At 39.1% G+C, this 17,694-nt stretch overlaps 1 protein-coding gene across 1 annotated transcript in view; it reads right to left on the bottom strand.

The window, feature by feature from the left end:
* The window catches only part of LOC139719462 (vesicular inhibitory amino acid transporter-like), a 57,075-nt gene extending 51,753 nt beyond the window's left edge, over positions 1 to 5,322 (bottom strand). The window contains exon 1 of the mRNA XM_071630875.1: positions 5,243 to 5,322. Coding sequence (XP_071486976.1) covers positions 5,243 to 5,290 — 48 coding nt within the window. The 5' untranslated portion in view covers positions 5,291 to 5,322. The remainder of the gene's footprint in view (positions 1 to 5,242) is intronic.
* Positions 5,323 to 17,694: the final 12,372 nt, after the last annotated feature.

Genomic DNA, 17,694 nt, shown 5'->3' with positions numbered 1-17,694 from the left:
TATGCAGTAAGGGGGGGGGGGTGCGCACCGGGTGGAACTGCCGGCAATTACTGGCAGCAACTTCAGGAGAATGGCATTACGACTAAATGCCAGCGAGCGAGCTTGAAAATTTTGACATTTTACAGTCCACAAACTGCCGTTTGTAGCTGTACTTTTTCGCTTTGGAAATTAAGAGGGGGCGGGGGGGGGGGGGACGCCCGGTTCGCCCCTCCCCCTGGATCCGCCACTGGTAGTCAAGGGTGTCGGTTTATGTTCATGAATGGGGGAGGTATGACCAGCGAGGTGGCGTCGAAGTGACCAAGTATGGGAAGGATGTCCAAAATCTATGTATATAGTCAACACTGTATAGAATACACTTGCACTAGTAGATAATTATGTATAAAATCAGTGCTGCCAGAACCAGGCAGGGGTGCGAATTGCTTTTGCCCACGATTTTTTTCTTCTTTTTTTTTGGATTTTGTCCCCGATGCAAAATTAAAAAAAAATAAATAAATAGATAAAAAATAATAATCATTTAGTGTCCGGCGTTGAGGTCGCTCGCAGACTGAAGTTTTTTTTTTTTTTTTTTTTTTTTTTTTTAGGGTCTGAAGGGGGGTGCGTTCGCACCCAACGCACCCCCCCTGGTGACGCCCATGAACTCTTGAAGGGTCTTTCGGAAGAATCAAGACCAAACAGTTCTGCTCAGACTCGTATGCATCGTTAGAAATCCATAGTTACTATCATCTCTTTATGAATTACCTTACACCTAAGATATGCGCATTAGAATTCACACTGTCCTATTTAGATTCTGGGTCTCTCTAAGCTCGCAGCCTCTATTCTCTAAGAACATGTGTACTGTATAACACTTAATTTATTATGCGTGTAGGTTTATTTGCTTTGTAATGTAATTATTGCAGTTGATAGGGCCTCATCCACGTCAAGCTCTGCTTGTGATGTTGCTCCCCCAGTGTTGATTTCTCTTTGTTTCACATACGACTACAATACAAATTATATGGTTTTTTTGAATTCATATGTACTAGGGAAGATGTTGTTATGAGATTGACAATTCCTGTATTGATTTGTATGTTTTTGCTTCTTCTTTTTGCATACTCTGAATCAATTTGTATTGATTTGTCATTTTACTTGGGAAAAAATAGTGCGGAATAAACTAAACCAAACTGAACAAGACCGATTATTCTTTCTCCTTTCTTCTGTCCTATCTCTTGATTATACAAGTCATCCCTCCCCTATTTTTCCTATATGCTTTGTAATATACGAGGGCTGCATGCAAATTAAGGGACGCTTAATCTGTACATAGTCCTTCTGTATTATTCAGTGTATCGCTGATATGTTTTGTTGGACATTGTAAAGGCAATGAAAAAAATAAATTTGTTATCAACTAAAGTTTATGTATATATGCATGGCACCAACAATATATAAATACATGTGTACGTATCTGCATGCGCAATGATAATGCAGGATATAATCAATACGACCAATACAACCAACCAATAAATCAATTTAAATACAATCACATCAAATTACAAATTCATTTTGTTTTTGTTTTTGTTTTGGGGGTTGTGTGATTGTTGTTGTTGTTGGTTTTTTTTTTTTTTTTTTTGCTTTGCTCGGAGGCACCAAGGGATGACGTATGAGTAAGAATGAGGCATCTCCTGCTGCTGTGGGGAAAGGTTTTAAAAGGGGATGGGGGGGGTGGTTGTCAGTAGGGTGGACAGGAGACGGGTCCGGATCATTTCGCAAGGGCGGATCCAGTAATTCCGTAAAGGGGAGGCGTCTTTGCAAAATTAAAGGGGGGGGGGCCCACGCACTCCCCATTTTTTTTCTTTTCACTTCTTTTGTTTTAACCAAAAATAAAGAGGGGCGCACGCCCGGTGCGCCCCCCTCTGGATCTGCCAGTGATTTGCTTGTGTGACGCTCCATGCACGAGCCGATAGAATGATGACGGCCCCACTTCGGACCACTTGATGTCCATTATCTCGCTCATCTGGTCGCGCAAGATTTGCAGAACCTCTAGCTTAAGATATGGCATACATGACAGAAAGCAAAAAACGACGTCAGCAGCAAATTGGGATGAGCTCTTATTGCTATAGTTGACATCTCGCTGCAAACACATCATCATAAATTTTTCCTACTTCCATTGGAGGCGTCCATGTGACTTTTTTCCTTTGATATGACCGTATATTTTTTCTATCTCTCTTTCCGCAGATATATATATATATATATATATACATATACATATACATATACATACATATATATATGTATATGTATATATGTAAATATGTATATAATATTATAGTAACAAAAATAAAGATATGTCTTCGACTTTATAAATAAGGTGCTGATTATACAAGTTTTAAACCAAAGATCTATATATCAGCATGATCAACTTGTATAGAAAACGTGGTCAGAAAGGATTATGTAAGTTTTATATCTTCCTTTCTCTCTCTGCTTCTCTCTCTCTTTATCTCTACCTATCTATCTACCTATCTATCTATCTATCTATCTATCTATCTATCTATCTATCTGTCTATCTATTTATCTATCTATCTATCTGTCTATCTATCTATCTATCTATCTGTCTGTCTTTCTATCTATCTATCTATCTATCTATCTATCTATCTCTTTGACCGTGCTGTTGTTTGCATGGGGTTTGGAGGGCATAATTGGGTAAAATGAAGATCAAGCATGTTGTAAAAAAAGTCAAACTTGTGTCATCAGCCGTATTTGATATTATAACTAATGTTTTGAATTCTATGAACAAAATTCTACATCACCAGACAAATTAATATATCATATATGATCGGCCTCGTCACTTCGTGTAAAATTGAGTTTGGCCAGTTTATTTACGAACAGAGATATCTGACCATGGTGACAAGCACATTATATTATTTGAAATGTGTCAAAAAATGAGAAGGAAATGCCTGAAAAGCATACAGAGCATGAAATAATATGAAAAGAGGACGCTGACTGGCAGCATAGCAGGTATCAGCATTGATGGTTCAGGTGTGCGCGCTTGAATGTTAGCTTTGGCGTTGCAAGGTAGAACCGGCAGAATTAGCATAAACTGCCGATAAATTATGAATCAGGAATTTCGATTTACGGTTACTGTCAGAAAACAGTCGGATGATCTTTCCCGTATACCGTTTCTTTTGTTAATTTGTTTTCTTTTCATTCCTGTCTTCCTCTCCATCTCTTTCTCTCTCTCTCTTTCCATACCCCGCTCTCTCTTCTAACTCGTTCCTTCCTTCCCTCTTGATTTCTGACTTCAATTACACAATTTTCCGAAAGTGTAAATGCACACCGTCGCTTGTGCATTGTGAATATTATGTCTGCCCGTCTAGGTTTCTACTTTTTTGCTTCACCGTGTTTGTGCAAAATATTGTGCTTAATTTACAACATCCCTTGATAACTTAACAAAGATCAAGTGGAAAAGAAAACCAAACAATTATTTATAGGTGAATAGAAAAATAACGATCTGAGACCCCAAAAGCAATAAAATCAATAAGCAACTCTCATTCGGGAGTAGGTGTACTTCAATTGGGTGCATGTCACGAGACCGACACCCACGAGTCATACAGCCCACGAGTTATAAAGCCCACGAGTCATACGGCCTATGAGTGCGACACTAAGCTAATAAGGCCCACGAGACCGACACATTAAACCCCGTGTTGTATCTGTCGAACTCATGGGCTGTTTTTACCTAGGTAAGTGTCGAACTCATGGGTTTTATTTGCCTAGTGTCGAACTCGTGGGCTGTATAACTCATGGGTGTCGGTTTCGTGGGATGACCCCTTCAATTGACGCTCTTGATTAGACATTTCCTTCCAGCTCTGTCTTCCAGTACCTACGAGATTCCAATAGGAGATCGGGCAAACATAGGTGTCACAGTTGGAAGAAGGGGTGTGTACGAACACCCATGTTGGATGCGCAAGGGGGACAGTGCGATGCGTGGTGATGGAAATGGGTTCGATTACCCCTTTGGCACGGGCGCGCCGTAACGCGCGCTCGATCCCATCCGTCTTAAATCGCCGTGCCGAATGCGTGAAGTTAGTGTTTGATTGGATTTTCAATCACCAAAGGCGGGGTGTATTGTGACCTCTGATTGTATCACATAGCAAGCGGGGCGGGGCTGTACTCAACTTTGACCCCCTGATCACGTGTTCCCGATATTTTTCCAACTCAGGCATCTCTCAATTTAATGTTAAGGAAAGTAGTGGTGCGAAAATAATTCACAAAGTATAAAAAGTAAGTATGTAATTTCACTCGACCCATTCCTCCCCAAACCGAATCCCTCAAATATAATTATTAATAAATAAAACAGCCATTGAAAGATAGATAGCTATCCGTACAAAAATAAGAAAAGACTAGCTTACATTACCTCATTTGCTTGACTACTGGTGTATGGATTGATGAAATTTGAATATATAAAAGAATGAATCGATTGAGCGATGAATAAGCAATAAGACAAATTCAAATTCGTGAAATTCTTCCGTCGAGATCTTACGTCGATGTAGGGCAATAATTATGTCAATCAGTTGCAATAAGACAAATTACTGCTAAATTCATAACTTGAAGGTGAATATGAAGCTCGGATTTGTATGTGCAAATGCAAGTTTATCAAAAAAGTTTATCAGACCTTATGCCGTTTTGCAGATATGTGTGCGTGTGTGTGTGTGTGTGTCTGTCTATCTGTCTGTCTGTCTGTGTAATGAGTGTGTACGTGGGAGGGGAGAGCACTGTAAGTCTGAGGAACCAATTCACCTCTTCGCCACCCTTCCCCCCGATTTAGCTATCTTGTGAAGTTTGACACACACATACTCACACACACAAGCGTTATACACATGCATGCACACACGCATGCACACACACGCACAAACGCACACACACGTATTATTTACATTTGATAGAGTGAAGTAAACTAATGCAATTCAGTCATTCGACAAACTTATCACGCTGGATAGTTTCTTAATGAGACTGAAACTACGGGGAATAGTTTCAGTGAATTATGGAAACAACAATAATTAATTATTCATGTCATTGAAGGAGGTTGCATAAAGGGAGTGGTTTCAAAGATAAACAAGTGATCCTTAACATTTGATCAAGTATGAGGGGAAAAAAGAGCAAAGCATACCCTTTAACATAAGAATCCCTGCGGGTTGTAAGTAAAAGTGCTCTTAAGACCGCCCGGGAAAGTTTGTTACTCCTCTCGAACGCTTTAGAGTGGTGTCGTCTTTCTTACCTGTATGGCGTTAGTGACATTCCATCCCGCGTCCCAAGCCGTGATCATTTTCCTGGCGATGTTCGAGTTGTCCCCTTCTGCCCCTGGCGATGTCACCAGTCCCTTTTGAGACTCGAGCACGTTTCCGTTGCCCCTTGCCCCGCGGCCAGGCCCCGGTAGCTTCCCGTTCTTCACCGGCGTTGAGTCGTCGCTGTCGCCGCTGCTGTCGGGACTCGGAACGACGGTAAGCTCGGTTGCATCTTGGCGAGCGAACGGCACGCGTTCCTCGCCCCCCGACAATCGCAACAGATCCAGCACCCGGTGAAAAAGTTGCCCTTTCAGCATGATGGCAATCGCAAAACTACCCGGGACTGCTCCAAACCAAAAAATCACGGCAATGAGCCGACGTCAATCCATATATTTTATGCCTTGGAAAGCCAAGAAATTGCCATAAATCGAGCCGCAAATATGAGATGAACCAGATGACCACTGCGAAAATGTGTCTGAAGCAGACGACGGGAAATCGTCGGACAAAAATGCGCGCGGGCAATTCTAAGTGATGGTCGTCTGCAAAAGGCGTTTTCCGTATCATGGTATTGCGCGGTGAAGAGGGGGTGAAGGCAGTATGTGTGTGTGTGCGTGTGTGTGTGTGTGTGTGTGTGTGTGTGTGTGTGTGTGTGTGCTTGTATATACTTGTATGACGAATTGTGTAGAGTTGTGCTAGAGTTTGTTTTTGTGTGAGTTAGGTACAAGTGATTGTTGTGTTTTTGTGTATGGATATGTGTGAAGGGAGGAATGGAATGAGAAAAGATGTGTAAATATAGGCTACATGAAGGGGGAGGGGGACAAAAAGCTTTCAATCCAGACTGCTTTCAATCTGTAAAATATTACATCACGTTGGCATAACAAATGAAAATTACATAACTCATATGAGGGAAACGATATTTTCTTAAGACATGTATACACACAAGCACAGACACACACGAACACGCCATGTTATATACACGTCAGCCTTTACACAAAGAGAGGGATGGGGGGGGGGGACTGTTCTGGTGGGCTTATATGAACATGATATACTTAACTTTGATTGTTATTTGCATATCTTCATAATATCTATACCAATCTCATTGAAATGCAATCGTTTCTGAATATAATTCATTTTCCAATCAAACTGACGTAGCCAAGCACTAAAGTGGTTAGTTATACCTTAAATGGACAACTAAAATTGGATATGGCCGTAAGGTATACATCCAATTACATTATATCAATCCTCTGCCCTGCTTTGTTCTCATTGTTGTTCGTGAAAAAAAAAAGAAAACCAGCCTTATGTTTTTTTTTCCTCGAGAATACCCGAAAGAAAAAGTAGGATAATGATAAATCTGCCGACCATTATGTTGACACACTATTAATTGACGAAATGTAAAACATCAATAGAAGCTCTTTGTTAATTCATCACCATACGGGCGTATTATAAACATGAACACCTACTACACAGCTTTGAACCTTACGCTCGATATAACAGGAGAACGGCAAAAGAGCAACCAACATGTCCAGGATACAATTAGTATTGAGTATAGTTTGACTAAGTTCACAGGAAAACTTGTAAGCTTAAGTAGTCCAAACAAAGAAACAAAGACAGCCAAAATATATATATATATATAAATACAACGTTGTTATATGACTTTAAAGTCTGTGCCATTCTCATTCTAGCGTATATTTGTGCACTTTCACTTAATTTCCATTTGCTGGAGCAGCTAATTAAATACCTTCTTTTGCTGTACCATGTCTTGTACCGTTGTATCATTCTTGTCTCGTACTGGTTCTGAACAGAAGATATAAATGATAATTTGGTTGTCATTGCGCGTTTTGTCCCATTAAATTTGAGGCTCTCTACGAATTGAAATAATATTGTGTCTGAACTACTAATATTACTCTGAACAATTAAATGCGGAGTGCAATTGTCGACTCGACTTTAAAAGGGCATTCCAGACGATTTTCATAATTTCACATCATGTAGAACACAAATCGACAACTCCATCTCTAATAGATTTGTGAAATTTATTGTGGTCCTTGAGCAAAGAAACCAATACTCTGAAATATCTTAAACATATTACACTGAACAGTGTTGATGACATAGGAGCCTCACATATTTCAGAACAAGTTCACCTGTGTATAATCTATGCATGCCTTCTTCTTTTGGTCTGCTTCCTTGAGCCCCAACTCATGCATTCTTATGGTGGGGCTGCCGTGTCATCATTCTTGTTCACTGCAATTTGTTATAAATTATAAAAACATTCTTATTCCTCATCCAAGTAGCTATAAATTCTCAAACTGTGTGCTCAGTATAACTATTTTATTGTTGCAACTGATTGACAAATTGCCCTACATCGACGTAAATAAGCACTGAATTGATCAGTGTTTAGTAGTAGCCATGATAAAAAATCAAGGGCGTGCGTACATACTCGAGCAGGATTCGAACCCGTGACCTCCTGATCTCCGGACAGGCGTCATCTCCACTAGACCACCGAGCTTCCGCCCGACAGCAAGTGTTGGTTCTAATCCTTATAGCATGCAGCAGGTACTGCGTAATTATTCAAATTCATGAAATTTTTCCGTCCAGATGTTTTCATTGCAACTGATCGACAATAATTGCCCTACATCGACATAAATAAGCACTGAATTGATCAAGCGGAAGGTCAGTGCTTATTTACTTCGATGAAGGGCAATTTCTCAATCAGTTGCAATGCAACTATCTGGATGGAAAAATTTCATGAATTTGAACAATTATTGTTGTTTAAATGTAAAAGTTTGAAAATCATCCGGAGGTCTCCTTTAATGCTTAATTTAAAAAAAGGTATCAAAATGACGTTAACGAGGAACCAAAGTGCTACATTTGATAGTTTAGGATATTCAACACAAAATTATACCGTGCTCTGAGACCCTTTTAAAATTAATTACAAGTGATGAAATAATAATATTAAACTGTGCAGATGAGCTAACTATCAGTGTTACTTTAATCCATTAATCCCCAGAAACTACGAGGTCATCCCACAAGACCGACACCCACGAGTCATACAGCCCACGAGTTCGACAATGAAAACAGGTGCTTGAGTCATACCGCCCACGAGTCATACAGCCCACGAGTTCGACATTGAAAACAGGTCCTCGAGTCATACAGCTCCAGAGTCATACAGCCCACTAGTTCGACATTGAAAACAGGTACTTAAGTCATACAGCTCATGAGTTCGACACTAGGCAAATAAAGCCCATGAGTTCGACACTAGGTATAAACAGCCGACGAGTTCGACAGATAAAATACGGGGTTTAATATTTCGGTCTCGTGGGCCTTCTTAGCTTAGTGTCCAACTCATGGGCTGTATCATGGCTCGTGAGCTGTATAACTCATGGGCTGTATGACTCGTGAGCTGTATGACTTGTGGGCTGTATGACTCCTGGGTGTCGATCTCATGACGTGCGCCCGAAACTACAATTCGCTGGCTTGGTGATGAATCTTTCTTACTTTAGTTGTTACCACTTTCATTTGTTTGTTTTGTTTATTTGTTTTCATTTTTCATCTGCCGAGATGACTGGATAGCCCGTACATAATATTCAGCTGTCCTATAATTGGTCTTCCCGATATTGCATTTCTTTTGGACGAACCGCTTTACTGGGTTATGCTCTTTGTGATAAATGGATGAAGCGGGATCTTTTACCTGCGTGCAAGCCAGCAACCATGGGACACACAGCTCGTTGTTATGATGTTATCCATTACTCACTCTAAAATCTTAAATCTTAATTCATTTTGCCGCGAAGTTACATAATGTTGTCAATGACGACCGTTTATATAGATATGTGAATTGGGGTGTAAGCTTGAAAGATGATACTTCTTTAAAAGGACTTTAAGTATCTTAAGTAGAGGTGGTAGAAGCATAGTGTGGCCATCCATGATAAAAGCGTGCAATTCATGTATGGCACCTAATAATGACTCGAACGTCGAAACTGCAGATTGAAGTAGGCCCTACTTGCCATGCATTATAGACGTCCTTCGTTATCTTCAAACTCTACCATCATAATACAGTAATGGCTGAAGACTGGCCAGAAATAATGTTACTACCTTTAAAACCAGCCATCATCCGCTTGTTAATCCCTCTTAGATTGTCGATGGCTACGCATCGGCTTGGCCCCGGCCATCGCTCGGGTTTGGCGCAGCTGTGCATGCAGACGATCGAGAGCGGAGCGCGCTGAATCGATAATATTCATTTGATTGTGACGCAAATGCGCTAAACTGCTTTCGCGCTGCGTGCGGCAATTGGCCAAGACGGATGACGAAGCGCTCAGAAGCCGATAATACGGCGTAGAGTCTTCCGATTCACCATGAATTACTGCTTGCTATATCCTTCTATTTTCTATCTCTTTCTGTCTCCTCTAATCTCATTCATATCACTTAAACATCTCATTCTGTTTGTCTCTTTCTCTTCCTAACTCTTCCCCTATTTCCCCCTCATACCTTCTCATTCGTTTTGTCAGTCAGAATAAAATTCATAGTGGCTCTAAAACTTTTACATATACATTTATATACTTAGGCCTATTTTACATGTTATATAAACTTTTATATACATATCTACATACAAACAAAAACATAAAAACATACATACATAAAAACATACATTTACATACAAACACAAAAAGTATAAACGTATATAAGTGTAACAATAACATGCGTTGACATTTTTTCTTTCTCTTCAGGGCGATATAATTATGTACATAAGATATTATGATATAATGAGAAATAGAACAGACCTGAATCTCATGCTGTCAATACCAAAAGTAATTGGCAACCAAATTTCGGGCGACTCGCCCTTTATCAAATAACACTTGATAAATAAATTGTTGGCATTCAATTCAATTCAATTCAATTCAATTTAATTCAATAGTTTCATTGACAACATGATCTTGAGTTCTGTTCTATTTTTTATGTTATTGCACCAACACGTGGGCTAGTTACTCAATATATATCAAATAGGCCTATGCCTTTGTTTTGTGTGCTTGTTTGTTTGTTTATTCATTTTCAAGATGTTGCATGTACTTGGGGCTCCCCACTTAACCGGGCTGCGCACCCTGCTCTTTGCAACGAATGAATGAGCTGGAATATCTTTTACGTGCCAGCTTAGGGACTTTCTCGCACACGGGAGACCTTTTTCAGCCTATGTCCTGTCAGACGGACACAGTACTTTGCCACTACTATAGAGGCTACAGCGTGATAACACACAACATTGGTCAGCAAGAATCACTGTAAGATTCGTACCCGTGCCCGAGCCTGAGCCTCTCGATTGCAGGGCAGACACGCTACCAAACGAGTCACCTCGTTGCCCTTTTCATCAACTTAAAGTAGAAGGAAGAAGGTTCGGCAGATCTTAGCAAACAGCTTGTAATCATCATTTCAGGGCTTACTGTAGGCCAGTTCATTTGTTTAAAAAAAAAATCTTCCAAAAACATTCTGATATGACCAATCCAAACCTCCAAGTAGGGGAATCCTAATAAGACTTGTACGTGGAACTAAAATGACCGTATGCGTCACTCTGTTACGTCACCCACGACATGACCATGTTGTCTGCAGAGCGCTCTTCTCTGATGACGGGTTCGTATAATGCAGAATTGCCAAAGGCTTAACTTTGAGAAATGACTGTTTTTATTTGTTTCACTACCTGCTGAAGGCCATGGAACTCATGTTCAAATGATTTAATCAAGATATAAGGGACGGACTTGAAATGGAATAGGATAATCGTGCAAGTAATTTTGCAGTTAGGAAGAAATTATGGGTATTTTCATCAAACATTACGACCAACAAGGTCATACGATGCCTTATTTTTTTTCTTACTCTCCTTCTCCTACCGTTCCTCTTTCTTCTTCTTAATTTTTCTTGTTTCCCAAGAACTTTACGCGGGCTTTAAGGATACCCTTATTCACTATTTTTGACAGTATGAGAATAATAAAGGAAAAAAAAACTTACAAAGCGTTTTGCTTCTACTCACCACAAAGTAGTGTTTACTGAAAAAGGGCGGGAAAATTGTTTTCCTGCCTTTAAAAGACAGTACCAGTCACGTCTGCTATGGGTTGTACAGTTGTAAGAGCTCTTGACGGCAGTCACGAAGCATACATTATTGCAAGTTATCGAGACAGTGTTTTGATAGTTACAGTGTATCATAACAGAGTTATACCAATACAAGGGTATACAGAAATGAACGTAATAATTGTCTCCCCTTTGAAGATACCATCTAGGGATTTAAGTACTAGCATATGATGGCAATCATTCCACTAGATCGCAGACAAATATGTGAGGCTCCTATGACATCATTATTGTTTGGTGTAATTTGTATTAGGTGTAATTTGTATTAGGTTTTTCGGAGTATTCATTTCTCTGCTCAAGGACCACAATAAATTCCACAAATCTATACATGGAGCTGTTGATTTATGTACTAGAGGATGTGAAATTATGAAAATCGTCTGGAATGTCCCTTTAATGACACTCAACTATTATAAGAAAATGTTTTACTCAAAATCGAAACTGCTATTCAAACAGTTTGGTGTTTTGAGCAATAGTTTTCAAGAGGGCAGAATTTTGTTTTACCCCGTGTATCCTAAAGGACAAACAGTGTCACGTTTTCGTCCGATGCCAGTCTGGAATATCGACAAGGACCCCGTTTACAGTGGATGAAAAGGCCGGGCTGAGCCCGGTGTTCCTTTCACTGTAAACGCTCAAAAGACCAACTGCGGTACCAAAAACGGCCGCGCATTTGGCCAAGCTCTGGAAGTAGTTTCGGCCTGCATGGCCTTTTCTCAAAGTGGGCCAAATGCGGTACCAAATTGCGACCGCTGCGCTCCCCAATATTCGTTTGTTTACAAGCAGAGCGCCACTACGAGAAATATTGAAAGGTTTGAATTACTAGTAAAAGCCTGGGCCACGAGCCCTTCACTGTAAACGGACAGAATTGCGGGGCCCCGAGTACCGCAATCGAGGCCGTGCTCGGCATGAGCTCGGCCCCGCGGGCTTGGCCCAGCCCTGCACTGTCATTTGCATGCCACGCAGGGTGCATTTTCCCCAAAAGTTTCCTCGTTTTTCATGTTTCTGCCTCTCCTAGATCTCTCTCACTCTCTCTCTCCTTACTTTGTTTTATCTTTAGTTTTGTAACATTGATATCAACACAAACGTGGATGTATCGTCCATAGCCCTTTTCAGAAAGACAATGTTGTACAGTGGACTCCCGTTATACTGAAGTCCTCGGGACCGGCAATTTTCTTTCGTTATGTATCGAAATTTCGTTATAACCGAACATATAAACAATACAAATACATGGAATAGATAACGTTGCGGCCTGAATTTTTACTTCGTAGTAACCGTAATTTCGTTATAACCGTGTTCGTTATAACAGGAGTGCACTGTATGTCTTATTGATGTTATTTATTTGATTGCCGATGGTTTCATACGCGTCTGAACTGGTATCAATTCAATAAGAAACATGGGGCTTCCATATAGGCATAAACATATATAGGCCAGTGATACACAGGCTGTGTGGAATCGTACACAAGTAGCCTACATGTATGTGTAAACAAAGTGTTCATAGCGTACTCTCTAAAAAAATCGAGTGAAAATATTCACTCTTAAAGGAGTGAATACAAAAAAAGAGTGAATTTAGAGTGAAATTGGAGTGAATTTTGGGTGAAAATTTTCATTTTCACTCATTTTGGAGTGACCTCAAGGATCACACGAAGATTTTGGAGTGATCCTTAAGGTCACTCTGAAACGAGTGAAAATGAACATTTTCACTCAAAATTCACTCCAATTTCATTCTAAATTCACTCTCTTTTTTATTATAGGAGTGAATATTTTCACTCGATTTTTTTTTTTTTTTTTTTTTTTTTTTTTTTTTTTTTTTTTAGAGAGAGTACATTTGCTGAATAAAGAATGTACTGCACATCAAAGTACATGTATTCCACAAAGAAAATCACCCACTCCTTACTTCACATAGAATGAAGACAAATTGTACAAGGCATCATATTGTTTTATAACAAAAGATATATATTGCACATACATACATTATACAATGACTGGCGATAGGGATACTGTGTATAATGTACATTATATACATCGGTTACTTTCAAGGGCAAAATCAGCTGAAATCAAAGATATGCTCATTACCACAAAGTTTTCTCTTTGAGAAAGAAGATAGTCCAGTTTACCACATTGATACCATAGCTGTAATAAACTATAATAATCTTCCCCTTTTTTTTAATGGTCAGACATTATCTACAACACAGGTCATAATCTGCATTCATCCCCTTTCCAACATAAAATATGTTATCGTTAGAAGTCCCTGGAATGTTGAAAAGTCAATCTTTGCATTTGGTTCTTCTGAGAGGTGCTTTACTTTCTGCTACATGTCAATTTCACTTGAATTACGCAAAAACAAAAAACCTACACAAACGCAAAAGCAAAGTCAAACAGAAAAACAGAGAAAGTGAGTGGGCCCTACATAAGTGTATACTCATGCCAAGCTTACAATGCACAACTATTGTGTAAAAAAAAAAAAAGCCTGTTCAAGTTTTATTGAAGTCTCATCAACCCTTCCACAAAGTAATTAACCTGGATTCACAACACCACAAAATTATCATAAAATAAATGGAGAAAATTTAAGTATACATTCATGCCAAGAGACAGCAAATGATATTTTGTATTGCTACACAAATAAATAAAGCTGTGTGAAAAGAACTTACTCATAGACTGGGAGATACCAAACGAGATAGTAAAAACCATTCTACAGCAGCCACCTAAGGGAAACAACAAAAGTGGCCACTATAGACAGGTGGCCAGTATAGACAGGTCAATGGCCATTTCAAATTTCAACACTTGCATTGCATAATGGCAAGAAATACCCCACGTTGTTCTGAAAAAAACAAGCAAACAAATAAATACTAAATAAGTTTGCATGAGCAGCTGTAACAAGGGGATTTTTTTGTGTTGGTACAATTTACTTCATTTTGAATTTTCTTCTAGCCTACTTCTGTTCTTTTGATTTTTTAAAATAAAATTTCTCGCCTGAATAACTGGTTTGTACCGGTTTTGCATGAATGGGGTTCATGTGCGAGTTTGAGGGGATGAATAATGTTTGAAGCTAGCTGACGTAAACAACAAATAATACCCTGACAAGTATCCCATTGTCCTAATCCAGAGAATTTAAATCACTAATTAGTTGGCATTTTGGTGAAATTCTAAGATGTTACTAGGAGCTGTCTGTGCCTCTGAAGCACCTATTCAGGGCGGAATTACTGAAGACTGGATCTAGTCAAGTCAGTGGTAAGACGGCTTTTCACGGTGAAGAGCTGTGCTTTTTTAATCATGTCTGTGTGATTGTGACTGACCTAGGAGTAGGAAGCAGGAGAATTCACACAATGAACATAAAAGCCAACATATTCATGGCTGATTTAACAGTTCTGCTAATTTTTTTTTTTCCCCCGCTATACGCAGTTATGCGTAGATATTCACCACGGGATACAAAATGAGTGGCCACTGGCCACATTAGGCAGGTGACCACTACATAAAGGCTCTAATTATACAGCAATTTCGTATAGGGGATTTTTCAGTAGCTGCTACATGTATAAACAGGTGGCCGTTATAGGCAGGTGGCTGGTAAGACAGGCTTGACTGTAGTGTAAAGTGCATATAGCAGCCCCACTCTAAGTACAGTAACAGAACAGACATTTGCAGGTACATTGTACATGTACATTTGTACATGTATTTCACCACTGATAATCCTTGAACAGAGAAAGAAGGGAGGGGTGGGGGAGGGGGGGGGGGGAGGGGAAGGGGAGGGGGGGGGGGGAAGGAGAGAAAGCCACATATAAAGATAATATATAGATACATGTACATATGACAAACATATACACACACATATTTAATATGTGTGTATGCACACTGCACCTGTATATGTATACACATACGTTCTGTACATGCATACATTTGTAAAGGTTCAACGCTTAATTTTTGATCTGGTGGCCCTGTTTGGGCCAACAAAATCTTAAAGATTGGAAATTTTGGTGGCTCAAAACAAAAGGAAACAAAACAATGCATTTTGAAACATATATTGCCAGTTCACAATGAAATATCAATAAGTATCCTATTTTGAAATTTCACAAATGGATTGCTTGACAGAGAGATGTCATAATAATATAGAGAGACAGACTGAGATTGGTTGATGTATAAGATAAAGAATGAAAAAAAAAAGAGCGTGGGAGAGTTCTAAATGTACCAGGTGTGTCATGCATGTGGACCAAATGATACAAGAATGACTTGTTAACCAAAGATTACCTACTATAACCATTGTACTAGTTTGAATACTCTCGTCATGGTCAACATCCTTGGTAAGGATCATAAGTGATCACAATAAACAACCAAAACAAAATAGCCTACAGTATGTGAGAAATACTGCTAGGAGCTGAAATTTTTTTTCTGCTTCTCAAGATCCTTCACATGCATCAATGTATGCGTCTTATCTAAAACTCTAGAACACTGCTTTATGCATACAAAATTTAAGGAAACGGTTACATATACTGACATGTGAACAGATTAGTAAAGAAGAAGATACGTATCTTCTAATGCCCACATTGGGAAACACATTTATATGCATGTAGTAGAGATTTGGCGCAACTTGCTTGGTCAGTGTACAATTCTTGAGCTAGACTTGCTACAGTGAAAGGTCTACCGTTAGATACAAATTGTAGTAACCTTAAAAGGCATCAACCATGAAGGACATCTATTTGAGTCACTATGGATACAAAATTCCATCAACAGTTTTACAAACCATACAATCACTGATCAGGAATAATGTGAAATACAAATGTCCCTAAATCCAGGGATCCTTGGGGATTCCAACCTTGTTGATAGCACTGCAGCATTCTGAGGGCGAAAGAGACATATTTTAAGTGGAAAAACAGTATATTTACCTTTCCTGCAATAGACATTAGAAGGAATACAATTTGGCCATAACAGTATTTTGTCATAGGTCCTGGATTGATTTTGGCAAAAAAGGGTACAAAATACAGGGAAAAAAAGGAAAAAAAAAAAAGAAGAAAAAAGTTTCAGGTGGCATCTCTGCTAAACCATATAGTAGAATTGACTAGCTTGCTAAATGTATGATTCACATTACAATATGAATCATCTATGAATCCACTAAAGTGTTGTTCATGTCAGACATTTCAGAAAACCAGGGCAGGGAAAAGATGAGGTGTTACTGACCATATCACACAATGCCGCTTGTATTTACTACAGTTTAACAGTCTACACAAATTGAGTGGGCAAACTAATCTTGGAGTATGAAAACTGCAATGTGCATTGAACTCTTCAACCACCATATGACTACTAGTCCTTTAAAGGTTCTCTGACATACCAATGCATGTTGATTTGTGCTACCTTCAACATCACTTTTGCCGTGAGACGAATATCTAGAAACATTCCATATATTTTTAACTAATTTTCCTTCTATTTTTCTTCAGATTACTTGGATATGCAAACAAAAACACCTTCCAAACCAATATTCCTGTTGTGACCTCATCTGTCAATCATTGCTTAAGTACTAATATGATTAACACGACATTGGAATGCACCCTCCCTAAGACTAAGCATAAGTTGCATGTTCCCTCCCCATATCTTTTGTTAGTCACATTAATACCACAGAAACATGCAAGTTATGCTGAGTCGAAGGGAAGGTGCATTCCAATGTCTTTTGTTAAACATATCTATACTTTAGCAATGATTGACAGATGAGGTCACAACAGGAATATTGGTTTGGAAGGATTTTTGTGGGCATATCCAAGTAATCTGAAGAAAAACAGAAGAAAAATAAGTTAAAAATATATGGAATGTTTCTAGATATTCGTTCAACCGCAATAGTGATGCTGAGGGTATCATAAAGCAACACAAATCAACATGCATTTGTATGTCAGAGAACCTTTAACTCTGTTTTAAATGAGCAGTGGTAATCTTTTTTTTTTTTTTTCCCAAGCTGTACAGTCATGGTGATAATTGAACTTACAGAGAAGCATGCAATCAACAGGATTTTATTGGTGAGACGGTGTATGTTTTGAGTTAGCTGAGAGTCAATGTAAAATATTATGCTTGTGACATCACAAGCACGTCAGTTTTCTGTAAACCTAGAACAAATTTGGGATACTAGCAAATTAACACTATCTACAATGATAGCAGGACATACTTTACTCTTACTATGGTTTGCTCATTTGTTTCAAGCAAAAGAATCAGTTTCAGACTCTAATCAGGAGTATTTTACTTTCTTTCACACTCGCCTACAATTGAAGTGAACCTTGCACAAGGGAAAACGAGAAAAGCTTGAAAAGCAAAAGTATTGCCCCATACTTAAGGATTGATAATCAAAGAAAGAAATAGGGGTCGGGGGTCGGAGAAT

Source organism: Diadema antillarum, unplaced genomic scaffold (assembly GCF_040938485.1).
Source record: "Diadema antillarum isolate AM-2024a unplaced genomic scaffold, OU_Dant_1.0 scf00000111, whole genome shotgun sequence".
Taxonomy (NCBI): domain Eukaryota; kingdom Metazoa; phylum Echinodermata; class Echinoidea; order Diadematoida; family Diadematidae; genus Diadema; species Diadema antillarum.
The sequence above is the reverse complement of the archived record's forward strand: the minus strand, read 5'-3'. Positions and strand labels throughout refer to the sequence as shown.